The 18,657-nt window shown below is 63.0% G+C and overlaps 1 protein-coding gene across 1 annotated transcript; it reads left to right on the top strand.

Moving 5' to 3' along the window:
• The first annotated feature begins 6,740 nt into the window (after positions 1 to 6,740).
• Positions 6,741 to 18,066, top strand: ALDH9A1 (aldehyde dehydrogenase 9 family member A1). Its single transcript, XM_056109495.1, has 11 exons — positions 6,741 to 6,940; positions 9,996 to 10,141; positions 12,855 to 12,984; positions 13,179 to 13,313; positions 13,638 to 13,834; positions 14,505 to 14,645; positions 14,729 to 14,917; positions 15,013 to 15,100; positions 16,075 to 16,216; positions 16,811 to 16,923; positions 17,814 to 18,066. The coding sequence occupies exons 1-11, from the start codon at positions 6,775 to 6,777 to the stop codon at positions 17,906 to 17,908; spliced, it is 1,542 nt and encodes a 513-aa protein (XP_055965470.1). The 5' UTR covers positions 6,741 to 6,774; the 3' UTR covers positions 17,909 to 18,066.
• Positions 18,067 to 18,657: the final 591 nt, after the last annotated feature.

The following is an 18,657-nucleotide window of genomic DNA, read 5'->3' as shown; positions in this document are numbered from 1 at the left end:
AACTTTCTCTACTGTTTGGAAACCCACAGGGAAATGTTTTCAAGTAAATGCTCAAATGAGTGAATGGCAGAATACCTAGGGCTCAGTGTAAAAACAGAACAAGGGGCCAGAGCGAAAGTACATGGGGGAAGGGCGTTTACCTGGCACGTAGCTGACCCGGGTTCGATCCCCGGCATCCCATAGGGTCCCCCGAGCACCGCCAGGAGTGATTCCTGAGTGCAGAGCCAGGAGGAACCCCTGAGCATCGCCGGGTGTGACCCAAAAAGCAAAAATAATAATTAATAATAATAATATATCAAACACAGTAACAAGTACCACAATGGAGATGTCACTGGGGCAGCTCGAGCCAATCGATGAACAACAGGAGGATGGTGACAGGACGGTCACAGTGATATATATCACTGTATCACTGTTATCCCCTTGTTCATCCATTTGCTCGAGCGAGCGCCAGTAACGTCTCCATTCGTCCCTGTCGGATGCTAGTGTAGCCCGATGGCATATTGGGGGCTCTTTAAGGGTCTGGGGAATGAGGACCGTCATTGTTACTGTTTTTGGCATATTGAGTATGTCACGGGTAGCTTGCCAGGCTCTGCCGTACAGGCAAGATATATATATATAAATATATATATATACATATATATGTATATTGTACATATATATGTATATCTGTCACTGTCCTCTTGCTGTTCATCGATTTGCTCATACGGGCCCAGTAACGTCTCCATCATGAGACTTGTTGTTACTGTGTTTGGCATATGGAATACATCACGGGGAGCTTGCCAGGCTTTGCCATGTGGGCGAGATACTCTCAGTAGCTTGCCGGGCTCTCCGAGAGGGGCGGAGGAATCGAACCCGGCTCGGCTGGGCTGACTGCGCACAAGGCAAACACCCTACCACTGTGCTATCGCTCCAGCCCATATGTGTGTGTGTGTGTATATATATGTACATATATATATACACACATATATATAATGATTAGGGGCCTGAAAAGATAGTATGGCACTTTAAGCATTTGCTTGGCATACAGCTGACCTGGGTACACCCTGAACAAACACACTGCCAAGTGTGTTCCCCACCACCCCACCACCATGAAAAGGAGGGTAAAGGCCCTCCCGTTGATCGTCGATTTGCTCGAGCGGGCCCAGTAACGTCTCCATTGGAGACTTTGTTGTTACTGTGTCTGGCATATCGAATACTCTCGGTAGCTTGCCGGGTTAAAATAAAAGAGAACAATTTATTTGCTGGACCTCACTGGCAAGGAGTGTGACTTTTTTTTCATGACTCTTAAGGGGACTGACCTTTCTGGAAGATCAGAACGCACCAAGAACTTGCCCTTAGTCATCGGGGTATGACAGCAGACTCTCATCCCCAAACACACAGTGAGCCCAGCATTGCCCAGCAGCTGAGGGCACAGAGGCAGGAGGGAGGATTGAGTGTGATTCTAGAATTCCTTCAAAATCGTATTCCTCAGGGCTGGAGCGATAGCACAGCAGGGAGAGCTCAGAGCTCAGAGCACGCGGCCGACCCAGGTTCGATGCCCAGCATCCCATAGGGTCCCCCGAGCACCGTCGGGAGTGATTCCTGAGTGCAGAGCCAGGAGGAACCCCTGAGCATCACCGGGTGGGACCCAAAAAAAAATGTATTTCTCAAAGCCACTGTGGATTGTAGCTTCTTCATCTGATGAGAATGGTTAAGTTCTTGCAGTGAGCAGTTAATTCCCAAACAGGATGGAAGTGATAGAAGTGTGTACACACACACACACACACACACACACACACACCAGCATTACCAAAAAAAAAAAAAATGAAGAGTAAGACATTCAATTTGTTTCTCTTCATAGTAGGCAGTTTGTTTGTTTTACCCCCTGTGACTCATAATACTAGGTCGTAGCTAGGCGGTGCTCGGTCTAAAGTTCACCAACTGGAACACCTTGGCTGTCCCTGAGAGAATCTTGCTGATCAAGCGGGAGATTGGTAGATGAACAAACTTCACTCCCTTGGAGACTTGGAGGTGCCTAGATAATTTAGGGGATGATCTTATCATCTTCAATAAAGTATACATCATAAACCCTTTCCTTGCCTATCCTAGGAGATAAGGTTCACTGATGCATGCGGCAGATTAAAAAGTGCCCTGGGTCTGAAAGATAAGACGGGGGTGGGGGGTGGGGGGTTGGGGGGGCAGAGTACTTGTCTGGCACACAGCTGAACCTCTGACCTAGATTTGATCCCTGGCATCACACCCTCGAAAGAAGCACCCCCAAAAGATTTCAGGATGTCCAGTTCACTTGCAAATCACCTGAGAAGTATCCCAAATTTACAGAGAACAGATTGAGATTCAATAGCATAAGCCTAAAGTAATGGATTTTATTTTATTTTATTTTTTTTGCTTTTTGGGTGCGATGCACAGGAGTTACTCCTGGTTCATGCACTCAGGAATTACTCCTGGCGGTGCTCGGGGGACCCTATGGGATGCTGGGAATCGAACCCGGTTCGGCCGCGTGCAAGGCAGACGCCCTCCCCGCCGTGCTATCGCTCCAGCCCCAAGTGCTGGATTTTAAATGGGCAACGTGGGCTGGAGCCATAGCACAGCGGGGAGGGCGTTTGCCTTGCACGCGTTCGATCTGAGTTCAAATCCCAGCATCCCATAGGGTCCCCCGAGCACCGCCAGGAGTAATTCCTGAGTGCAGAGCCTGGAGGAACCCCTGAGCATCGCCGGGTGTGACCCAAAAAGCAAAAATAAAATAAAATAAAATAAAATGGGCAACGTGAGGCGAGGAGTGTGGCTCAAAGAATGATGGGGATTAAGACCCACAAAACTTGTGTTTCAGGGGCCAGAGATATAATATAGAGGGGAGGGCATTCGCCTTGCATATGTCTCACTTGGGTTCGATCCCTGGCACCCCATAGGGTTCCCTGACCACTGCCAGGAGTAATAATTACTGAGTGCTGAGCCAGGAGTACTGCTGGGTGTGGGCCCTCCATGCCCCGAAAAAAAATAGTGGTTTTAAAATATAAGAGATTTGGGGGCTGGAGCGATAGCACAGCAGGTAGGGCGTTTGCCTTGTGTGCGGCTGACTCAGGTTCGATTCCCAGCATCCCATATGGTCCCCTGAGCACTGCCAGGGGTGATTCCTGAGTGCAGAAGTAACCCCTGTGCATTGCCGGGTGTGAACCCAAAAAGCAAAAAAAAAAAAAAAAAAAAAAAAAAAAGAGACAGCCCTAGCTGATTACGACCCGAAAGTGATAGCACAGCGGACAGGGCGTTTGCCTTGCGCATGGCCAACCCGGGTTCGATTCCTAGCAACCCATATGGTCCCCTGAGCACCGCCAGGAGTCATTCCTGAGTGCAGAGCCAGGAGTAACCCCTGTGAATCTCTGGGTGTGACCCAAAAAAGCAAAAAAAAAAAAATTCTGGTGAGTTACACACTAGAACAAAAACTCTCCATGGCTTTGGTGGGGCTACAAATCCTGGGGTGAGAACATAGTGGGTTTAGGGGCCAAAGGCCCTCACTGTGCCTGGCTATTTGCTGTCTCATGGTGCAGAGTCTGGGTCTTCCCACCCAGACGGTGCCGGTTTGACTGTCCCGGAAAGCAGCTTGGTGGCAACAGCTAGCAAATGCCCTGGGCCGTGTAAGGAGCCCACCCGTCTCTCCTGAACAACTTCTCTGCCTTTACTTTTTTTATTGGCTTTTTGGGTCACACCCGGCGATGCTCAGGGGTTCCACTTGGCTCTGCCCTCAGGAATCACTCCTGGCGGTGCTTGGGGGACCCTATGGGATGCTGGGGATCGAACCCGGGTCACTGCATGCAAGGTAAACGCCCTCCCTGCCTTTACTTTTTCTTTCAGTGTTTATGGGCCACACCTGGCAGTGCTCGGGCTTGACTGTGCTCAAGGAGCACTCCTGGAGGTGCTCGGAGGCCCTTGTGTGGTGTCAGGGGTCAAACCAGGCCGGGCTTCATGCAAGGCAAGTGTCCTGCCCGCTGTGCCATCTCTGGCCCCCGGCTCATCTTTTTCAGCCCACCTCGCCTGCTGCTGATGTGCCGGTGAGGGGAACTACCCACCCGTTATTTTTCTTTATTTTCTTTCTGGTTTTGGGGTCATACTCCGTGATTTTTGGAGGCCGCCCCTGGCTCAGCACTTGGGGGTGGCCTCCGGCAGGGTAGGGGAACCAGGCGGTGTCGGGTTCCAGCTGGGCTTCCCCGGCCTGAGATGTGAGCTCCAGCCCCCCTGCCCTGCCCCGCAGCCCCCTCCCAGCCCGGACCCTGCAGCCGGGCTGCTCCAGGCACGTGCGGGCCCCTTGATTGCGGGAGGCGGTTCCTGAGACCTGGAGTAGAGGGACGGACAGACGGACAGGGGATATGCAATAGAATGCAGAGAGACGGTGTGTGCATGTGTTGTGGGACCCTGACGCCTCGGCCCATCTGTCCAGCTGGAGAGGCCTGACCTGGACCACCTCCTCTGTCCGCCCCATACGCAGACTTGCAGAGAATCCCGGCCCAGGCGGACTTCGCCGAAGCCCCGCCCCCAGAGCATCCTAGACCACGCCCACCATAAACCACGCCCCCATCACTCGGGGCCAAGTCCCCTAAAGGCCGCTCTGTCCCGCCCCCTGGCGCGAAGCCCCGCCCCCAGCGCCCCACCCCCACCTAGGTTCTGCTCCTTCACAGGAGGCCTCCAGAGCCCCGCTTAGGCCTGAATCCCCTTCCCTCTGAAGTCCCGCCTAGGGCCCCCCCACCCCCAGTTCCGTTGGCCTAGTCACCCCCACCCCGCCCCCAGAGGCCACGCCCTTTGCAGAGGCCACGCCCTTGCAGAGACCACGCCCTTTGCAGAAGTCCCGCCCATCCCAGAGGCCACGCCTTCACAGAAGCCCCACCCCATCGAGCCTGGGCCCGCCCCTAAACCCTCCACCAATGGCACAAGAGTCCGTCTCTAAAGCCCCGCCCCACGGCTTGAAGAGGCCCCGCCCTAAGCCCCGCCCACCGCACGAGATCCCGCCCCCGGAACCCCGCCCCACGGCGTGAGGCCCCGCCCCTGGAGCCCCGTTTCAGCGCCCTGGTCAGTCCGAAGGCAAGAGGCCCCGTCCCACTGTTGAAAGCCCCACCTCACCCAGGACCATCCCATAGCTCGAGGCCCCATGGAAGCCCCGCCCCTCCCGGGCCCACCCTGGCTCTAGGCCCCACCCCGGAAGCCCCGCCCCAGCGCCCGGGCCCGCCCCAAGGCATGAGGCCCCGCCCAAATCCCCGCCCACCACAAGAGGCCCCGCCCCATAGCGCGAGACCCCGCCTATAAGACCCGGTCTTCTCCTGAAACCACACCCATAAGCCCCGCCCCTCGCCCGGGCCCGCCCTATGGCATGAGGCCCCGTCCATCTAGGCCCCGCCCACAACGGGAGCTTCCGCCCAGGAAGCCCTGCCCCGGGCCTGGACCCGCCCCATGGCACGAGACCCCTCCCCCCATAAGACCCGGTCTTCTCCTGAAGCCCCGCCCCTCGCCCGGACCTTCCCTATGATGTGAGGCCCAACCCCATAAGCCCCGCCCCTCGCCCGGGCCCGCCCTATGGCATGAGGTCCCGTCCCTCTAGGCACGTCCCACAACGGGAGGCTCCGCCCAGGAAGCCCCGCCCCGGGCCTGGACCCGCCCCATGGCACGAGACCCCTCCCCCCATAAGACCCGGTCTTCTCCTGAAGCCCCGCCCCTCGCCCGGACCTTCCCTATGATGTGAGGCCCAACCCCATAAGCCCCGCCCCTCGCCCGGGCCCGCCCTATGGCATGAGGTCCCGTCCCTCTAGGCACGTCCCACAACGGGAGGCTCCGCCCAGGAAGCCCCGCCCCGGGCCTGGACCCGCCCCATGGCACGAGACCCCTCCCCCCATAAGACCCGGTCTTCTCCTGAAGCCCCGCCCCTCGCCCGGACCTTCCCTATGATGTGAGGCCCAACCCCATAAGCCCCGCCCCTCGCCCGGGCCCGCCCTATGGCATGAGGCCCCGTCCCCCTAGGCCCCGCCCACAACGGGAGGCTCCGCCCAGGAAGCCCCGCCCCGGGCCGGGACCCGCCCCATGACGCGAAACCCACCCCCCCATAAGACCCGGTCTTCTCCTGAGGCCCCACCCCTCGCTCGGATCCTCCCTATGATATGAGGCCCAACCCCCGTTAGCCCCGCCCCTCGCCCGGGCCCGCCCTATGGCATGAGGCCCCGTCCCCCTAGGCCCCGCCCACAACGGGAGGCTCCGCCCAGGAAGCCCCGCCCCGGGCCGGGACCCGCCCCATGACGCGAAACCCACCCCCCCATAAGACCCGGTCTTCTCCTGAGGCCCCACCCCTCGCTCGGATCCTCCCTATGATATGAGGCCCAACCCCCGTTAGCCCCGCCCCTCGCCCGGGCCCGCCCTATGGCATGAGGCCCCGTCCCCCTAGGCCCCGCCCACAACGGGAGGCTCCGCCCAGGAAGCCCCGCCCCGGGCCGGGACCCGCCCCATGACGCGAAACCCACCCCCCCATAAGACCCGGTCTTCTCCTGAGGCCCCACCCCTCGCTCGGATCCTCCCTATGATATGAGGCCCAACCCCCGTTAGCCCCGCCCCTCGCCCGGGCCCGCCCTATGGCATGAGGCCCCGTCCCTCTAGGCCCCTCCCCCAGCTGGAGGCTCCGCCCAGGAAGCCCCGCCCCGGGAAGGGGCCCGCCCAATGACAAGAGGCCCCGCCCCGCGGCCCCGCCCCCGCGGCCCGGCCGGCCGGCGGGCGGCGCGCCAGTCCCGGGCCGCGCGCCGCTCGCTCATGTTGTGCCTCGCGCGCCCGCTGCTGCTCCGCGCGCCCCGTCCCGCCGCCGCCGCCATGAGCACCGGGACCTTCGTCGTGTCGCAGCCGCTCAACTTCCGCGGCGGGGCCCGCGTGAGCCCGGCCGACGAGTCGGGCAGCGAGAAGGCGTTCGAGCCCGCCACGGGTGAGGCGCGCGCGGGTCCGGGCCGGGGGGGGCGGCCGCGCGGGGGTCCGGGCCTGCGGGGTCCCGGGCGCTGTCCCGTGCACGCGCGTCCCCGTGCACGCCCGGGCGGGGCCGGCCCTGCGCCTGCAGACCCTGCCCCGCGATGCCTCCCGGCCCCCCAGCCCTGCAGACCCTGCCCCGCGCCGTCCCCCGGCCCCCCGCGCCGCCCCCCGGCCCCCCAGCCCTGCAGACCCTCCCCCTCGCCGCCCCCCAGCCCCCCAGCCCTGCAGACCCTCCCCCTCGCAGCCCTCCAGCCCCCCAGCCCTGCAGACCCTCCCCCTCGCAGCCCCCCAGCCCCCCAGCCCTGCAGACCCTCCCCCTCGCAACCCCCCAGCCCTGCAGACCCTCCCCCTCGCAGCCCCCCAGCCCCCCAGCCCTGCAGACCCTCCCCCTCGCCGCCTCCAGCCCTGCGCCTGCAGACCCTGCCCCGCGCCGCCCCCCGGCCCCCCAGCCCTGCAGACCCTCCCCCTCGCAGCCCCCCAGCCCTGCAGACCCTCCCCCTCGCCGCCCCCCAGCCCCCCAGCCCTGCAGACCCTCCCCCTCGCAGCCCCCCAGCCCCCCAGCCCTGCAGACCCTCCCCCTCGCAGCCCCCCAGCCCCCCAGCCCTGCAGACCCTCCCCCTCGCAGCCCCCCAGCCCCCCAGCCCTGCAGACCCTCCCCCGCGCTGCCCTCCAGCCCCCCAGCCCTGCAGACCCTCCCCCTCGCAGCCCCCCAGCCCTGCGCCTGCAGACCCTGCCCCGCGCTGCCCCCCGGCCCCCCAGCCCTGCAGACCCTCCCCCTCGCCGCCCCCCAGCCCTGCGCCTGCAGACCCTGCCCCTTGCCGCCCCCAGCCCCCCAGCCCTGCAGACCCTCCCCCGCGCTGCCCTCCAGCCCCCCAGCCCTGCAGACCCTCCCCCTCGCAGCCCCCCAGCCCTGCGCCTGCAGACCCTGCCCCGCGCTGCCCCCCGGCCCCCCAGCCCTGCAGACCCTCCCCCTCGCCGCCCCCCAGCCCTGCGCCTGCAGACCCTGCCCCTTGCCGCCCCCAGCCCCCCAGCCCTGCAGACCCTCCCCCGCGCTGCCCTCCAGCCCCCCAGCCCTGCAGACCCTCCCCCTCGCAGCCCCCCAGCCCTGCGCCTGCAGACCCTCCCCCTCGCCGCCCCCCAGCCCTGCGCCTGCAGACCCTGCCCCTCGCCGCCCCCCAGCCCCCCAGCCCTGCAGACCCTCCCCCTCGCAGCCCCCCAGCCCCCCAGCCCTGCAGACCCTCCCCCTCGCAGCCCCCCAGCCCCCCAGCCCTGCAGACCCTCCCCCTCGCCGCCTCCAGCCCTGCGCCTGCAGACCCTCCCCCTCGCCGCCCCCCAGGCCCCAGCCCTGCAGACCCTCGCCCTCGCTGCCCCCCAGCCCTGCGCCTGCAGGCCCTGCCCCAGCTGCACCCCCTGCGTTTCCTGTCTGCTCTTACGGAATCTTTGCGGCTGCAAGAGAAAGTGTAGATAACTGGGCAGCGCGCAGGGCGGACGGCCAGATTGCCCGGAGATGGGGCCCGATGAGGGACCCGGCCCCCCGGGGAGAGCCGAGAGCCCGGCTGGCCTGTTGGCCCCCGGGAGAGCCCCAGGGCCCCACCCCCACCAGCCTGGGAACCGGACAAAAGGCGCTTTGTCCAGCACCACCAGTGGCCTGCTGGCCTGTCCCAGCTCTGTCTTCACTCCCCGGGAGCCTGGCGGGAAGATTCTCTCCTTAAAAATCGCTTAGAAGGAGGCCGGAGCGGTTGCCCAGCGGGGAGGGCGTTTTCCTTGCACGTGGCTGACCGGGGTTCGATTCCCAGCATCTCATAGGGTCCCCCCCAAGCACCGCCAGGAGTGATTCCTGAGTGCATGAGCCAGGAGGAACCCCAGAGCATTGCCGGTGTGGCCTGAAATCCAAAAAAATAGATAATTAAAAAAAAAATCACATAGAAGACTCTGGGTGTTTGGGGCCAGAGAGATAAGCAGGTAAGGTGCTTGCCTGGCATGGAGCTGACCAGGGTTCAACCCCCAGCACCCCATCTGGATTCAGGAGACTGAGCCCTTTATTTTTATTAATTTTTTGCTTTTTGGGTCACACCCGGCGATGCACAGGGGTTCCTCCTGGCTCTGCGCTCTGGAATCACTCCTGGCGGTGCTCACGGGACTCTATGGGATGCTGGGAATCGAACCCGGGTTAGCCACATGCAGGGCAAACGCCCTCCCTGCTGTGCTGTCACTCAAGTTCCTATTTTTCTTTTCTTTTAAAAAAATAATTTTTTTTTCCCCGAGATGTTACTGGGTCTGCTCGAGGAAATCGATGAACAACGGGAGGACAGTGCTTCAGTGCTCCCAAGAGACTGACCACTTTCACTTTTGGTTTTGCAAGACCCGGGGTCCCTCAAACACTATTAAGGTGTTTGACAGAATTCCTGGTGGAAGTACTGGTCAGTGGCCTTCAGTGGCCTTTGAAGTAAGACAGGAGGGCGGACACCCCGAACCCATGTCTCGTGAGGGCAGGTCGGAGGTCGAAACACTTGTTTTTGCTGGACTGAAGCCCGCGGCATTTATTCAGCGGTGTTTTGGGTTGTTTTTTGGGCATTGGGCCAAACCTCGCAGTACTCCCGGGGCTGTTCTGCCTCTGGCCAGGTGGTACTTAGGTCACGCGGGTTCTCAAACCTGGGTCGGCAGGATCGTGAGGCAAGTGCCTTCATTCGGGTACTGTCTCTCCGGCCTTTCAATTTTTTTTTCCCTTTTTGGGTCCCACCCGGCGATGCTCAGGGGTTCCTCCTGGCTCTGCACTCAGGGATCACTCCTGGCGGTGCTCGGGGACCCTATGGGATGCCGGGGATCGAACCCGGGTCGGCCGCGTGCAAGGCCAACGCCTTTCCAAACGCTGTGCTATGGCTCTGCCCCCTGACCCCCAAACTCTTCGGAGGGAACTTCTGGTATTTGTGGGGACGGAATCGCTGGGAGCTGGGAGTACCGCCAGGGTAGCATCACCAGCACCAGGCTCACAGGCACCCCGATCCCGCCCACAGGCCGGGTGATCGCCACCTTCCCCTGCTCCGGAGAGAAGGAGGTAAACCTCGCGGTGCAGGATGCCCAGGCCGCCTTCAAACTCTGGAAGCAGAAGTCAGGCATGGAGCGCGGCCAGATCCTTCTGGAGGCCGCCAGGATCATCCGGGTAAGCTGTTGGCCGCGTTTGCAGGGGCCAGGCGGCTCCGAGGGTGAATGGGGCTGGGGCGGGGGGCATTCCCTTGGCCACGTCACACAAGGTCTTTTTTTGTTTTGTTTTTGCTTTTTGGTCCCACCCAGCGATGCTCAGGGGTCCCTCCTGACTCTGCACTCAGGAATCACTCCTGGCAATGCTCGGGGGACCCTATGGGATGCTGGGAATCGAACCCGGGTTGGCCACGTGCAAGGCCAACGCCCTCCCCGCTGTGCTATGACTCCAGCCCTGCACACGGTCTTATCCCCTGTGCAGAGCCGCTTTCTGGACTCCCGGCTGACCCGGGTTCGATTCCCGGCGTCCCATAGCATCCCCCCGAGCCCCGGGGGGGCTTCCTTTGGTCCTTTCCCACCCAGAGGGGCCGGGGGTGTTTGTGCCAGGGTGTGCGTGCGTGTGTGCGTGCGTGTGTGTGTGTGTGTGTGTGTGTGTTTGGGGGTGGGGATGAGATTTGGGGCCACATCTGGCGTGGCCGAGGGCTGCTTCCGGCTGGAGTGGGGGTCAGAGCGTTCGTACACTGGCTGAGCCGGGAGGCTGCGTCACAGTGAGTGTTGCAAGACCCCGGTTCAAAGTGGTGTCCCTCCCGCAGATAAGACAGGAGAAGGCCGGCAGCTGCCCCCACACCCTCCGGCCACCTCCTGGGCCTTGACCCCGGACCTCAGCCCCTGAGGGTTTCCGCCCCGTCCCAAGCTTTGGCCCTTTCCTACTTTGGGGTTCCGGGGATGTTTCGATCTGCCACACTGTACATCTGACTGCAGGATGCCGGGTCCCGCGCCCTTCCCCCGCCCTCCCGCCCTGCCCTGCCCTGCCCTGCTGGGCCGTGGCCACTGGTCGTCTCGCTTTGGTGCTCTGCCATGTGTAGGTCCTCGCCCGCACACCACGAGAGGCTGCTGTTTTGTTTTTGTTTCATTTTGTTTTCTTTCTGGGTCCCACCTGTCGATGCTCAGGGGTTCCTCCTGGCTCTGCACTCAGGGATCACTCCTGGCGGTGTCCCGGGGGACCCTGTGGGAGGCCGAGGATCGAACCCGGGTCAGCCACGTGCAAGGCCAACGCCCTCCCCGCTGTGCTATCGCTCGACCCTGTTTTTCTTTTTTCTTTTTGCTTCTTGGGTCCCACCCGGCGATGCTCAGGGGTTCCTCCTAGCTCTGCACTCAGGAATCACTCCTGACGGTGCTCAGGGAACCGCATGGGATGCTGGGAATCGAACCCGGGTCGGCCGCGTGCAAGGCCAACGCCCTCCTCGTTGTGCTATCGCTCCAGCCCCGAGAGGCTGGTTTGGGTCACCCTCTTCCTCCGCGACCTCCTGTGGCGGCTGCCTTGTCGAGGGCTATGTTCAGCTGGAGATGGGGGTGGGGGAGGGCTTCTCGGGGTGCTCTTTGCCTGCAGTGCTCCCCACTCCATCCTCTCCCTCCCTCCCTCCCTCCCTCCCTGCAGCCGCCCCGCGTCTCAGAACCGGGTTCTCGGCTGGAAAAGGCCCCAGAGCTGCTCCCTGGTCCTCTGACCTGAAAACCGAACCTCCTCTTCCTGTTTTCCTGCTTCCTTCCTCTTCTCTCTGGACTCTGCAGGGACGGGACGGCTGGTCACTTCCCGCCGCCGCACCCACCGGGCGTGGCCCCGTGGCCAGCGGGCGCCTGTCGGCCACCTGCTCCTTCCTGCTCACTCAGTGCCTCTCCCAGGGACCCCCTGCCCGCTCTCCATGGACCCCGGGGTAAGCCCCGCAGCCCTTTCTGCCCGGGCCCCCCTGGCGGTCGGACACGTCTCAGCACCCTCTCAAGTGTCCGCGACACCCGGTTCGACACTCCCTCTGCGGAGAGTCAGGCCCCCGGGACCCGCCGCCTACTTTCTATTGCAATTTTCACACTTCCAGTTTCTCTGGTTTGGTTTTTGGTCTGGTCGTTTGGGGTCACACCCCAGCGATGCTCAGGGCTTACTCCCGGCTCCGTGCTCAGGAATCACTCCTGGCAGTGATCGATCAGCAGACGCTATAGGATGCTGGGGATCGAACCCAGGCGCCAGGCAAACACCCTCCCTGCTGGGCTGTCGCCCCTTCTGTCTGCTGTAGTTTGGGGGCCGCGCCCGGCAGTGCTCAGGGCTCCCTCTGTGCTCAGTGATCACTCCTGGGAGGATCACACATGATGCCAGGGATCAAACCCGGGTCTGCCATATGCAAAGCAAGCGCTGGCCGACTGCCCTCCTTTCTCTGGTGACCGCAGCTGGAGGCCACTTCTCTGCATTCGAGAACCGTCCTTGGGTCCTGAGCTGATCGGCCGTCCCCGGCGAAAGGGAGGGGACGTTGTCACCAGCCAGCAGGGCGTGAACTCCGTGTTTTTTCCCCCTTTCCCTGCTGCGGCCCCGCGAGACTCCTCCCCTGGGGCTGGAAGCCGAGCAGACCCCCCCATCTCATGCCGTGGCCCCCCCAAACCCCCATTGATGTGACTCACGGGGTCCCCAGCCGACACATCGGACAAGTTGGTGTCAGGTCCCGAGTCCCGGGGGATGCTGGCTGTCGCCCCGACCCTGCAGACGTGCGCCCGCGGGAACCATGTGCTCACCACGCGCCCACATGCGATCTCCGTCCTCCCCCCAACACGCCTTGGCCAGCTGGGCCCGGCACCAGGCGCGGGCCTGACCCCCCTCCACGGAGTCTTGACGCTGGTCCCCCGTCCCGCAGGAGCGGAAGGATGAGATCGCCGTGATGGAGACCATTAACAACGGCAAGTCGGTCTTCGAGGCGCGCCTGGACGTGGACACGGCCTGGCAGTGCCTGGAGTACTACGCGGGGCTGGCCGGCTCCATGGCGGGTGAGCGAGGGGACAGCCCTGGCCTGGCCCCTGCGCCGGACCCCAGCGGTCCCCGAGGCCCCGCGGGACTTGGGGGCTGGGGCGAGACCCGAGTTCTGGCTTCTTCCCCATCTGGAGGTAGAGGTGGGCGGATGGGGCCCTTTTGGGGGTCCTGGCCCCTCACTGCCCTTCCCTCCCTCCCTCCCTCCCTCCAGGCGAGCACGTGCAGCTGCCCGGTGGGTCCTTCGGCTACACCCGGCGGGAGCCCCTCGGGGTGTGCGTGGGCATCGGGGCCTGGAACTATCCCTTCCAGATCGCGTGCTGGAAGTCGGCGCCTGCCCTGGCCTGCGGTGAGCGCCCCGACCCCCACGGCAGAGGCGGGGGGTGGAGGAAGGGTGCGGAGGTTGGGGAGGGGTGTTGCGGAGACCCAGGGAGCTGCAGGTCCGTCCCCCACCCACTGGGCCGTTCCGGAGGCCTCCGGCCTGCTCTGTTGGAGAAACTTCTAGAACAAGAAGGAAGCGGGTTCTAGAAGCTTCCAGGGAAGCCAGCAGACTCGGGGTCCTGGGTGAGGAGGCCCGAGGGGTGGGCCTCAGCCCCCACTGGCCGCATCCACCTGCCTCTGGGACGGGCGGTCAGTCCCGGCCCCCGCCGCTGAGGCCCCGGTGCCCACCCAGGTAACTCCATGGTCTTCAAGCCGTCGCCGTTCACGCCCGTGTCCACCCTACTGCTGGCCGAGATCTACACGCAGGCCGGGGCGCCCCCGGGGCTGTTCAACGTGGTCCAGGGTGGGGCCGTCACCGGGCAGCTGCTGTGCCGCCACCCCGACGTGGCCAAGGTCTCCTTCACGGGGAGCGTGCCCACGGGCAGGAAGGTGAGTCTGGGTGCTGCCGGGCGGGGCGGGCGCGGGCCAAAGGTCAGCCGAGCCCCCAGGTGTGGCATCCCGCCCCCAGCCCAATCTCGAGGCTCAGCGCCAAGGGCGGCTTCTCCCTCCCTGCCTCGGGGTTCTCTGGGGCGCCGGGGGGACTCTGCCCGCTGATCTCCGGGCCAGGCCTGCGGGAGGGAGGGGCAGGGCGGGCAGCCCGGGCCCCGTGTACGAACGGAGCGGGGTTGGGTGCGTGCTCTGTGCACGTGTGCATGGATGTGAGTATGCGTGTGTGTGCGTGTGTGTGTGTGTGTATGGGGGTGTCAGGTATGCGTGCACGCATCTGCATGTGTGTGCATGGAGGAAGGCCAGGTGTGCGTGTGCGTGTGTGTGCGAGTCTGTGTGTATGTGGAGGGTGGCCAGATATGTGCTGTGTGTGTATACTCTGCATGTGTGCGCATGAGGAAGGCCAGGTGTGCGCTGTGTGTCTGTGTGCTTGTGAGTGTATGAGTGTGTGTGTGTGAATGGAGGAGGGTTAGGCATGTGCTCTGTGCCTGTGTGTGTGTGTGTGTGTGTGTGTGTGTACACGCACACGCACGAGGTCCCCCTTGGCTGTTGGCGCCGGAGGTCGGGTCCGGCTTCGGCGTCCAGCGCCCCGTCCTGCTCGTCCCGCCCGCAGATCATGGAGCTGTCCGCTCAGGGCATCAAGCCGGTCACGCTGGAGCTGGGCGGCAAGTCCCCGCTCATCATCTTCTCGGACTGCCACCTCGAGAACGCCGTCAAGGGCGCGCTGATGGCCAACTTCCTCACGCAGGGCGAGGTGGGTGCCCCCCGCGGCATGCGGCCCGGTCCCGGTGTGCCGTCCCCGTCCAGGCTCACGCCCTCCCCGCCCCCCCCCCCCAGGTCTGCTGTAACGGCACGAGGGTGTTCGTGCAGAAGGACATCGTGGAGCGCTTCACGGCCGAGGTGGTCAAGCACACGCAGCGCATCAAGATCGGGGACCCCCTCCTGGAGGACACGCGCATGGGGCCCCTCATCAACCGGCCGCACCTGGAGCTGGTGCTGGGCTTCGTGCGGGAGGCGAAGGCGCAGGTGAGGGGGCGGCCGGGCCGGCCGGCGTCTGTTTCCGGAAGCCCCTTGGGTCCCGCGTCCCCCCACAGTGCCCGTTTCCTCCCGGCCCCCCGCAGGGCGCCAAGGTGCTGTGTGGCGGGGACCCCTACGTGCCCGAGGACCCCAAGCTGAAGGACGGCTTCTACATGACCCCATGTGTGCTGGGTGAGCGCCGCCCCCTCCCTGCCCCTCGGGGGGTGACACTCTGGGGGTCAAAGCCGAGAGGCGGGAACGTCGATGTCGGGGTGAACGGTCTGGAGGCGGACGCCACGCCCTGGGACGGGGCGACGGGGCTTGTCCTGAACTCGGGGATTCTTTGGTTTTGTGTTTTGGGTCCCACCCGGCGATGCTCAGGGCCGACTCCTGGCTCTGCACTCAGGAATCGCTCCTGGCGGTGCTCGGGGGACCCTAGGGGATGCCGGGGATCGAACCCGGGTCGGCTGCGTGCCAGGCCAGCGCCTTTGCCTGCTGTGTTATCGCTCCAGCCCTTGTCCCAGAACTCTGGGTGCTCACCTGGAGCACAGCTGGGGAGCTTGAACCCCGACCCGCCTTTGACAGACCCCCTGGCCTCTGATGGCTGCCCGTGGCCTCTGACGGTTCCGTGGTCTCTGACAGTTCCGTGGTCTCTGACGGTTCCATGGTCTCTGACGGTTCCGTGGTCTCTGACGGTTCCATGGTCTCTAACGGTTCCGTGGTGTCTCTGACGGTTCCATGGTGTCTCTGACGGTTCCGTGGTCTCTGATGGTTCCATGGTCTCTGATGGTTCCGTGGTGTCTCTGACGGTTCCGTGGTCTCTGACAGTTCCATGGTCTCTGACGGTTCCCGGCCTCTGATGGTTCCATGGTCTCTGATGGTTCCGTGGTGTCTCTGACGGTTCCGTGGTCTCTGACAGTTCCATGGTCTCTGACGGTTCCGTGGTGTCTCTGATGGTTCCGTGGTGCCTCTGACGGTTCCATGGTGTCTCTGACGGTTCCGTGGTCTCTGATGGTTCCATGGTCTCTGATGGTTCTGTGGTGCCTCTGACGGTTCCGTGATCTCTGACAGTTCCATGGTCTCTGACGGTTTCGTGGTGTCTCTGATGGTGCCATGGCCTCTGATGGCTGCCGTGATCTCTGATGGTCCCTGGGGGGTGTCCACAGCCGGCTGCACAGATGACATGAGGTGCGTGAGGGAGGAGATCTTCGGGCCGGTCATGTCCATTCTGCCCTTCGACACGGAGGACGAGGTGCTACGCAGAGCCAACGACACCACCTTCGGGCTGGCCGCGGGCGTCTTCACCAGGTGCGGGCGGGTCCTTGCTCCCACTCGGGAGAGTCCCCCCACGGCCCCATCCTTCCCCTTCTATTCCTCTCTGCCCCGCTGGCCCTCTCCCCTCTGGTCCCCTCTCTCCTCCCCAGTCTTGTCCCCATATAGTTGATGTACGACATTATTTTAAAGTCAGGGGCCAGGAGTCTGGAGCCATAGCACAGCGGGGAGGGCGTTTGCCTGGCATGCGGCCAACCCGGGTTCGAGTCCCAGCATCCCATAGGGTCTCCTGAGCACCACCAGGAGTAACTCTTGAGTGCAGAGCCAGGAGTCAGCCCTGTGTATCACCAGGTGTGATTCCAGAACCAAAATAGTGCCACTGATGATATTCAGAATCAGGCCTGGGTCTGGTGCCCGGTGCCACCCAGCTGCGGCCGAGGGCCCCCGCTGACGTCTGTCCTGTGCGTGTGAGACCCCCACTTCGGTCTGAGGCCACAGGGGCACCAGGTCGACGTGTCAGGCCCCCAACCCCCTTCTCCTTCCGGCCGACCTGTCGGGGCTCATGGCGTGCATGCCGGTGGGAAGGGGGGCTCGGGGCCGGGCTGACGGGCCGTGCGTGTCCCCCTGCAGGGACATCCAGCGGGCACACAGGGTGGCGGCTGAGCTGCAGGCGGGCGTGTGTTATATCAACAACTACAACGTCAGCCCCGTGGAGCTGCCCTTCGGGGGCTACAAGAAGTCGGGTGAGCACCCTGGAGGGCGGGACCCTCGGGCCGCGACCACCAACCCTGGCAGCGGCTCTTGGGCTCGGGGTTTCCCCAGAGCTGCTGGACCCTAACCCTAACTCCAGCCCGAACCCTAACCTGGCCCCTAACCACACTTAACCCAAACCCCTAACCCTAACTGATCTATAATCCTAATCCTGAATCCTGAATCCAAGCCCTAACCCTAACCCCAACCTATATCCTAACCCTAGCAATAACCCTAACCCCTACACCTGAACTCAACCATAGACTTAACCCAAACCCCTAACCCTAACTTAACCCTAACCCTAATCCTGAACCCTAGCCCTAATCCCTAAGCCTAACCTTAACCCTAGCCTAACCCTAACCCTAACCCAGCCTTAAACCTAACCCTAACTCTTAACCATAGACTTAACCCAAACCTCTAACCCTAACCTTAACCCTGACTTGAACCCCAGCCCTAACCCTAACTCTAGCCCTAACCTAAACCCTAACCTTGGTCTTATCCCTAACCCTGGCCTAATCCTAACGCTAGCCTAATCTTAACCCAAACCCCTAAACCTAACCCTTAACTCTAGACTGAACCCAAACCCCTGTCCCTAACCCCTCTCTCTGAGGAACCTGACCTTACACCTAACCTTGACCCTAATCCTAACACTGGCCCTAAAACTAACACTAATTCTAACCCTAACCCTGCCCTAACCCCTAACCTCAACCCTAACCCCTAACCCTAACCCTAATCCCAACCCCAACCCCTAGCCCTGCTTTAGAGCTGCCGTCCACTCTGAGCGCAGTGTGTCCTGCGGGGTGGGGCGAGGGTTGGGGCCCCTCAGACTGTCCCGGCTCCCAGAACTGCCCTTCGTGGCCCTGATCGGCCCTGTCCCCCGCAGGCTTCGGCAGAGAGAACGGCCGGGTGACCATCGAGTATTACTCCCAGCTCAAGACCGTGTGTGTGGAGATGGGGGACGTGGAGTCCGTCTTCTGATGGGGGCCACCTGGTGCCGCTGGCCCCTCAGTGCCTTGGACGCCGCTCACCCGGGACTCAGCGCCCCCCACGGTGCTCCTGGAAGCCCAGCAGGACCGCGGACACCCGCTGGCCTTCAGTTCAGGTCGTCCCTTGAGGCGGCTGACATAGGGACAGGCCGGCAGGGCCCAGCTTCCAGGACGCTGCCTGGGCGGGCATCTCCGTTACCCAACGCTGGGATCAATAAATCACCTGCAGACAGACGCCCCCCTCGCCCTCTCACCTCTCCGGCTCCTCAGGGGTCAGGGCAGGCCCGAGACCCGGCTCAAGGTCCTCCTCGCTGATCTGGTTCGGGTTTAAGGGGTGACCCTGGTGGTCCTCAGGGCTGACTCGTGGAGGGGCTCAGGGACCCACTGTGGTAGGGCCAGCTGCTCGCAGAGCACTGTGCTGTCTCTTACACCCTCTCAGTCGCCTTGATGCAGAGCCCGGGCACCGCTGACCCCTCCCCCCAACCCCCCTGCAGGAAGCCGCTTGTCACCGCCTCTGTGCTAATGGGGTTCTCGGGAAACGCAGAACCAGGAACCCAGAGGGGGATTCGGCAAAGCCCCAGCTCCCCCCTTTCACTGTCAGCAGCAGTCTGACATAGAGACACGGGCCCACCCAGAAGCCGGGCGCCGCTGAGCCGACCCTGTACCCAACACCACTGCTGCGCGCTGGCGCCTCCTGTTGGCCGGGCCCCATCAGTGCGTGTCCCCACAAGCACCCCACAC

Source organism: Sorex fumeus, unplaced genomic scaffold, assembly GCF_029834395.1.
Source record: "Sorex fumeus unplaced genomic scaffold, SorFum_2.1 ptg000272l, whole genome shotgun sequence".
Taxonomy (NCBI): domain Eukaryota; kingdom Metazoa; phylum Chordata; class Mammalia; order Eulipotyphla; family Soricidae; genus Sorex; species Sorex fumeus.
Note: the sequence above shows the minus strand (reverse complement) of the source record. Positions and strands in the feature narration are given on the sequence as shown.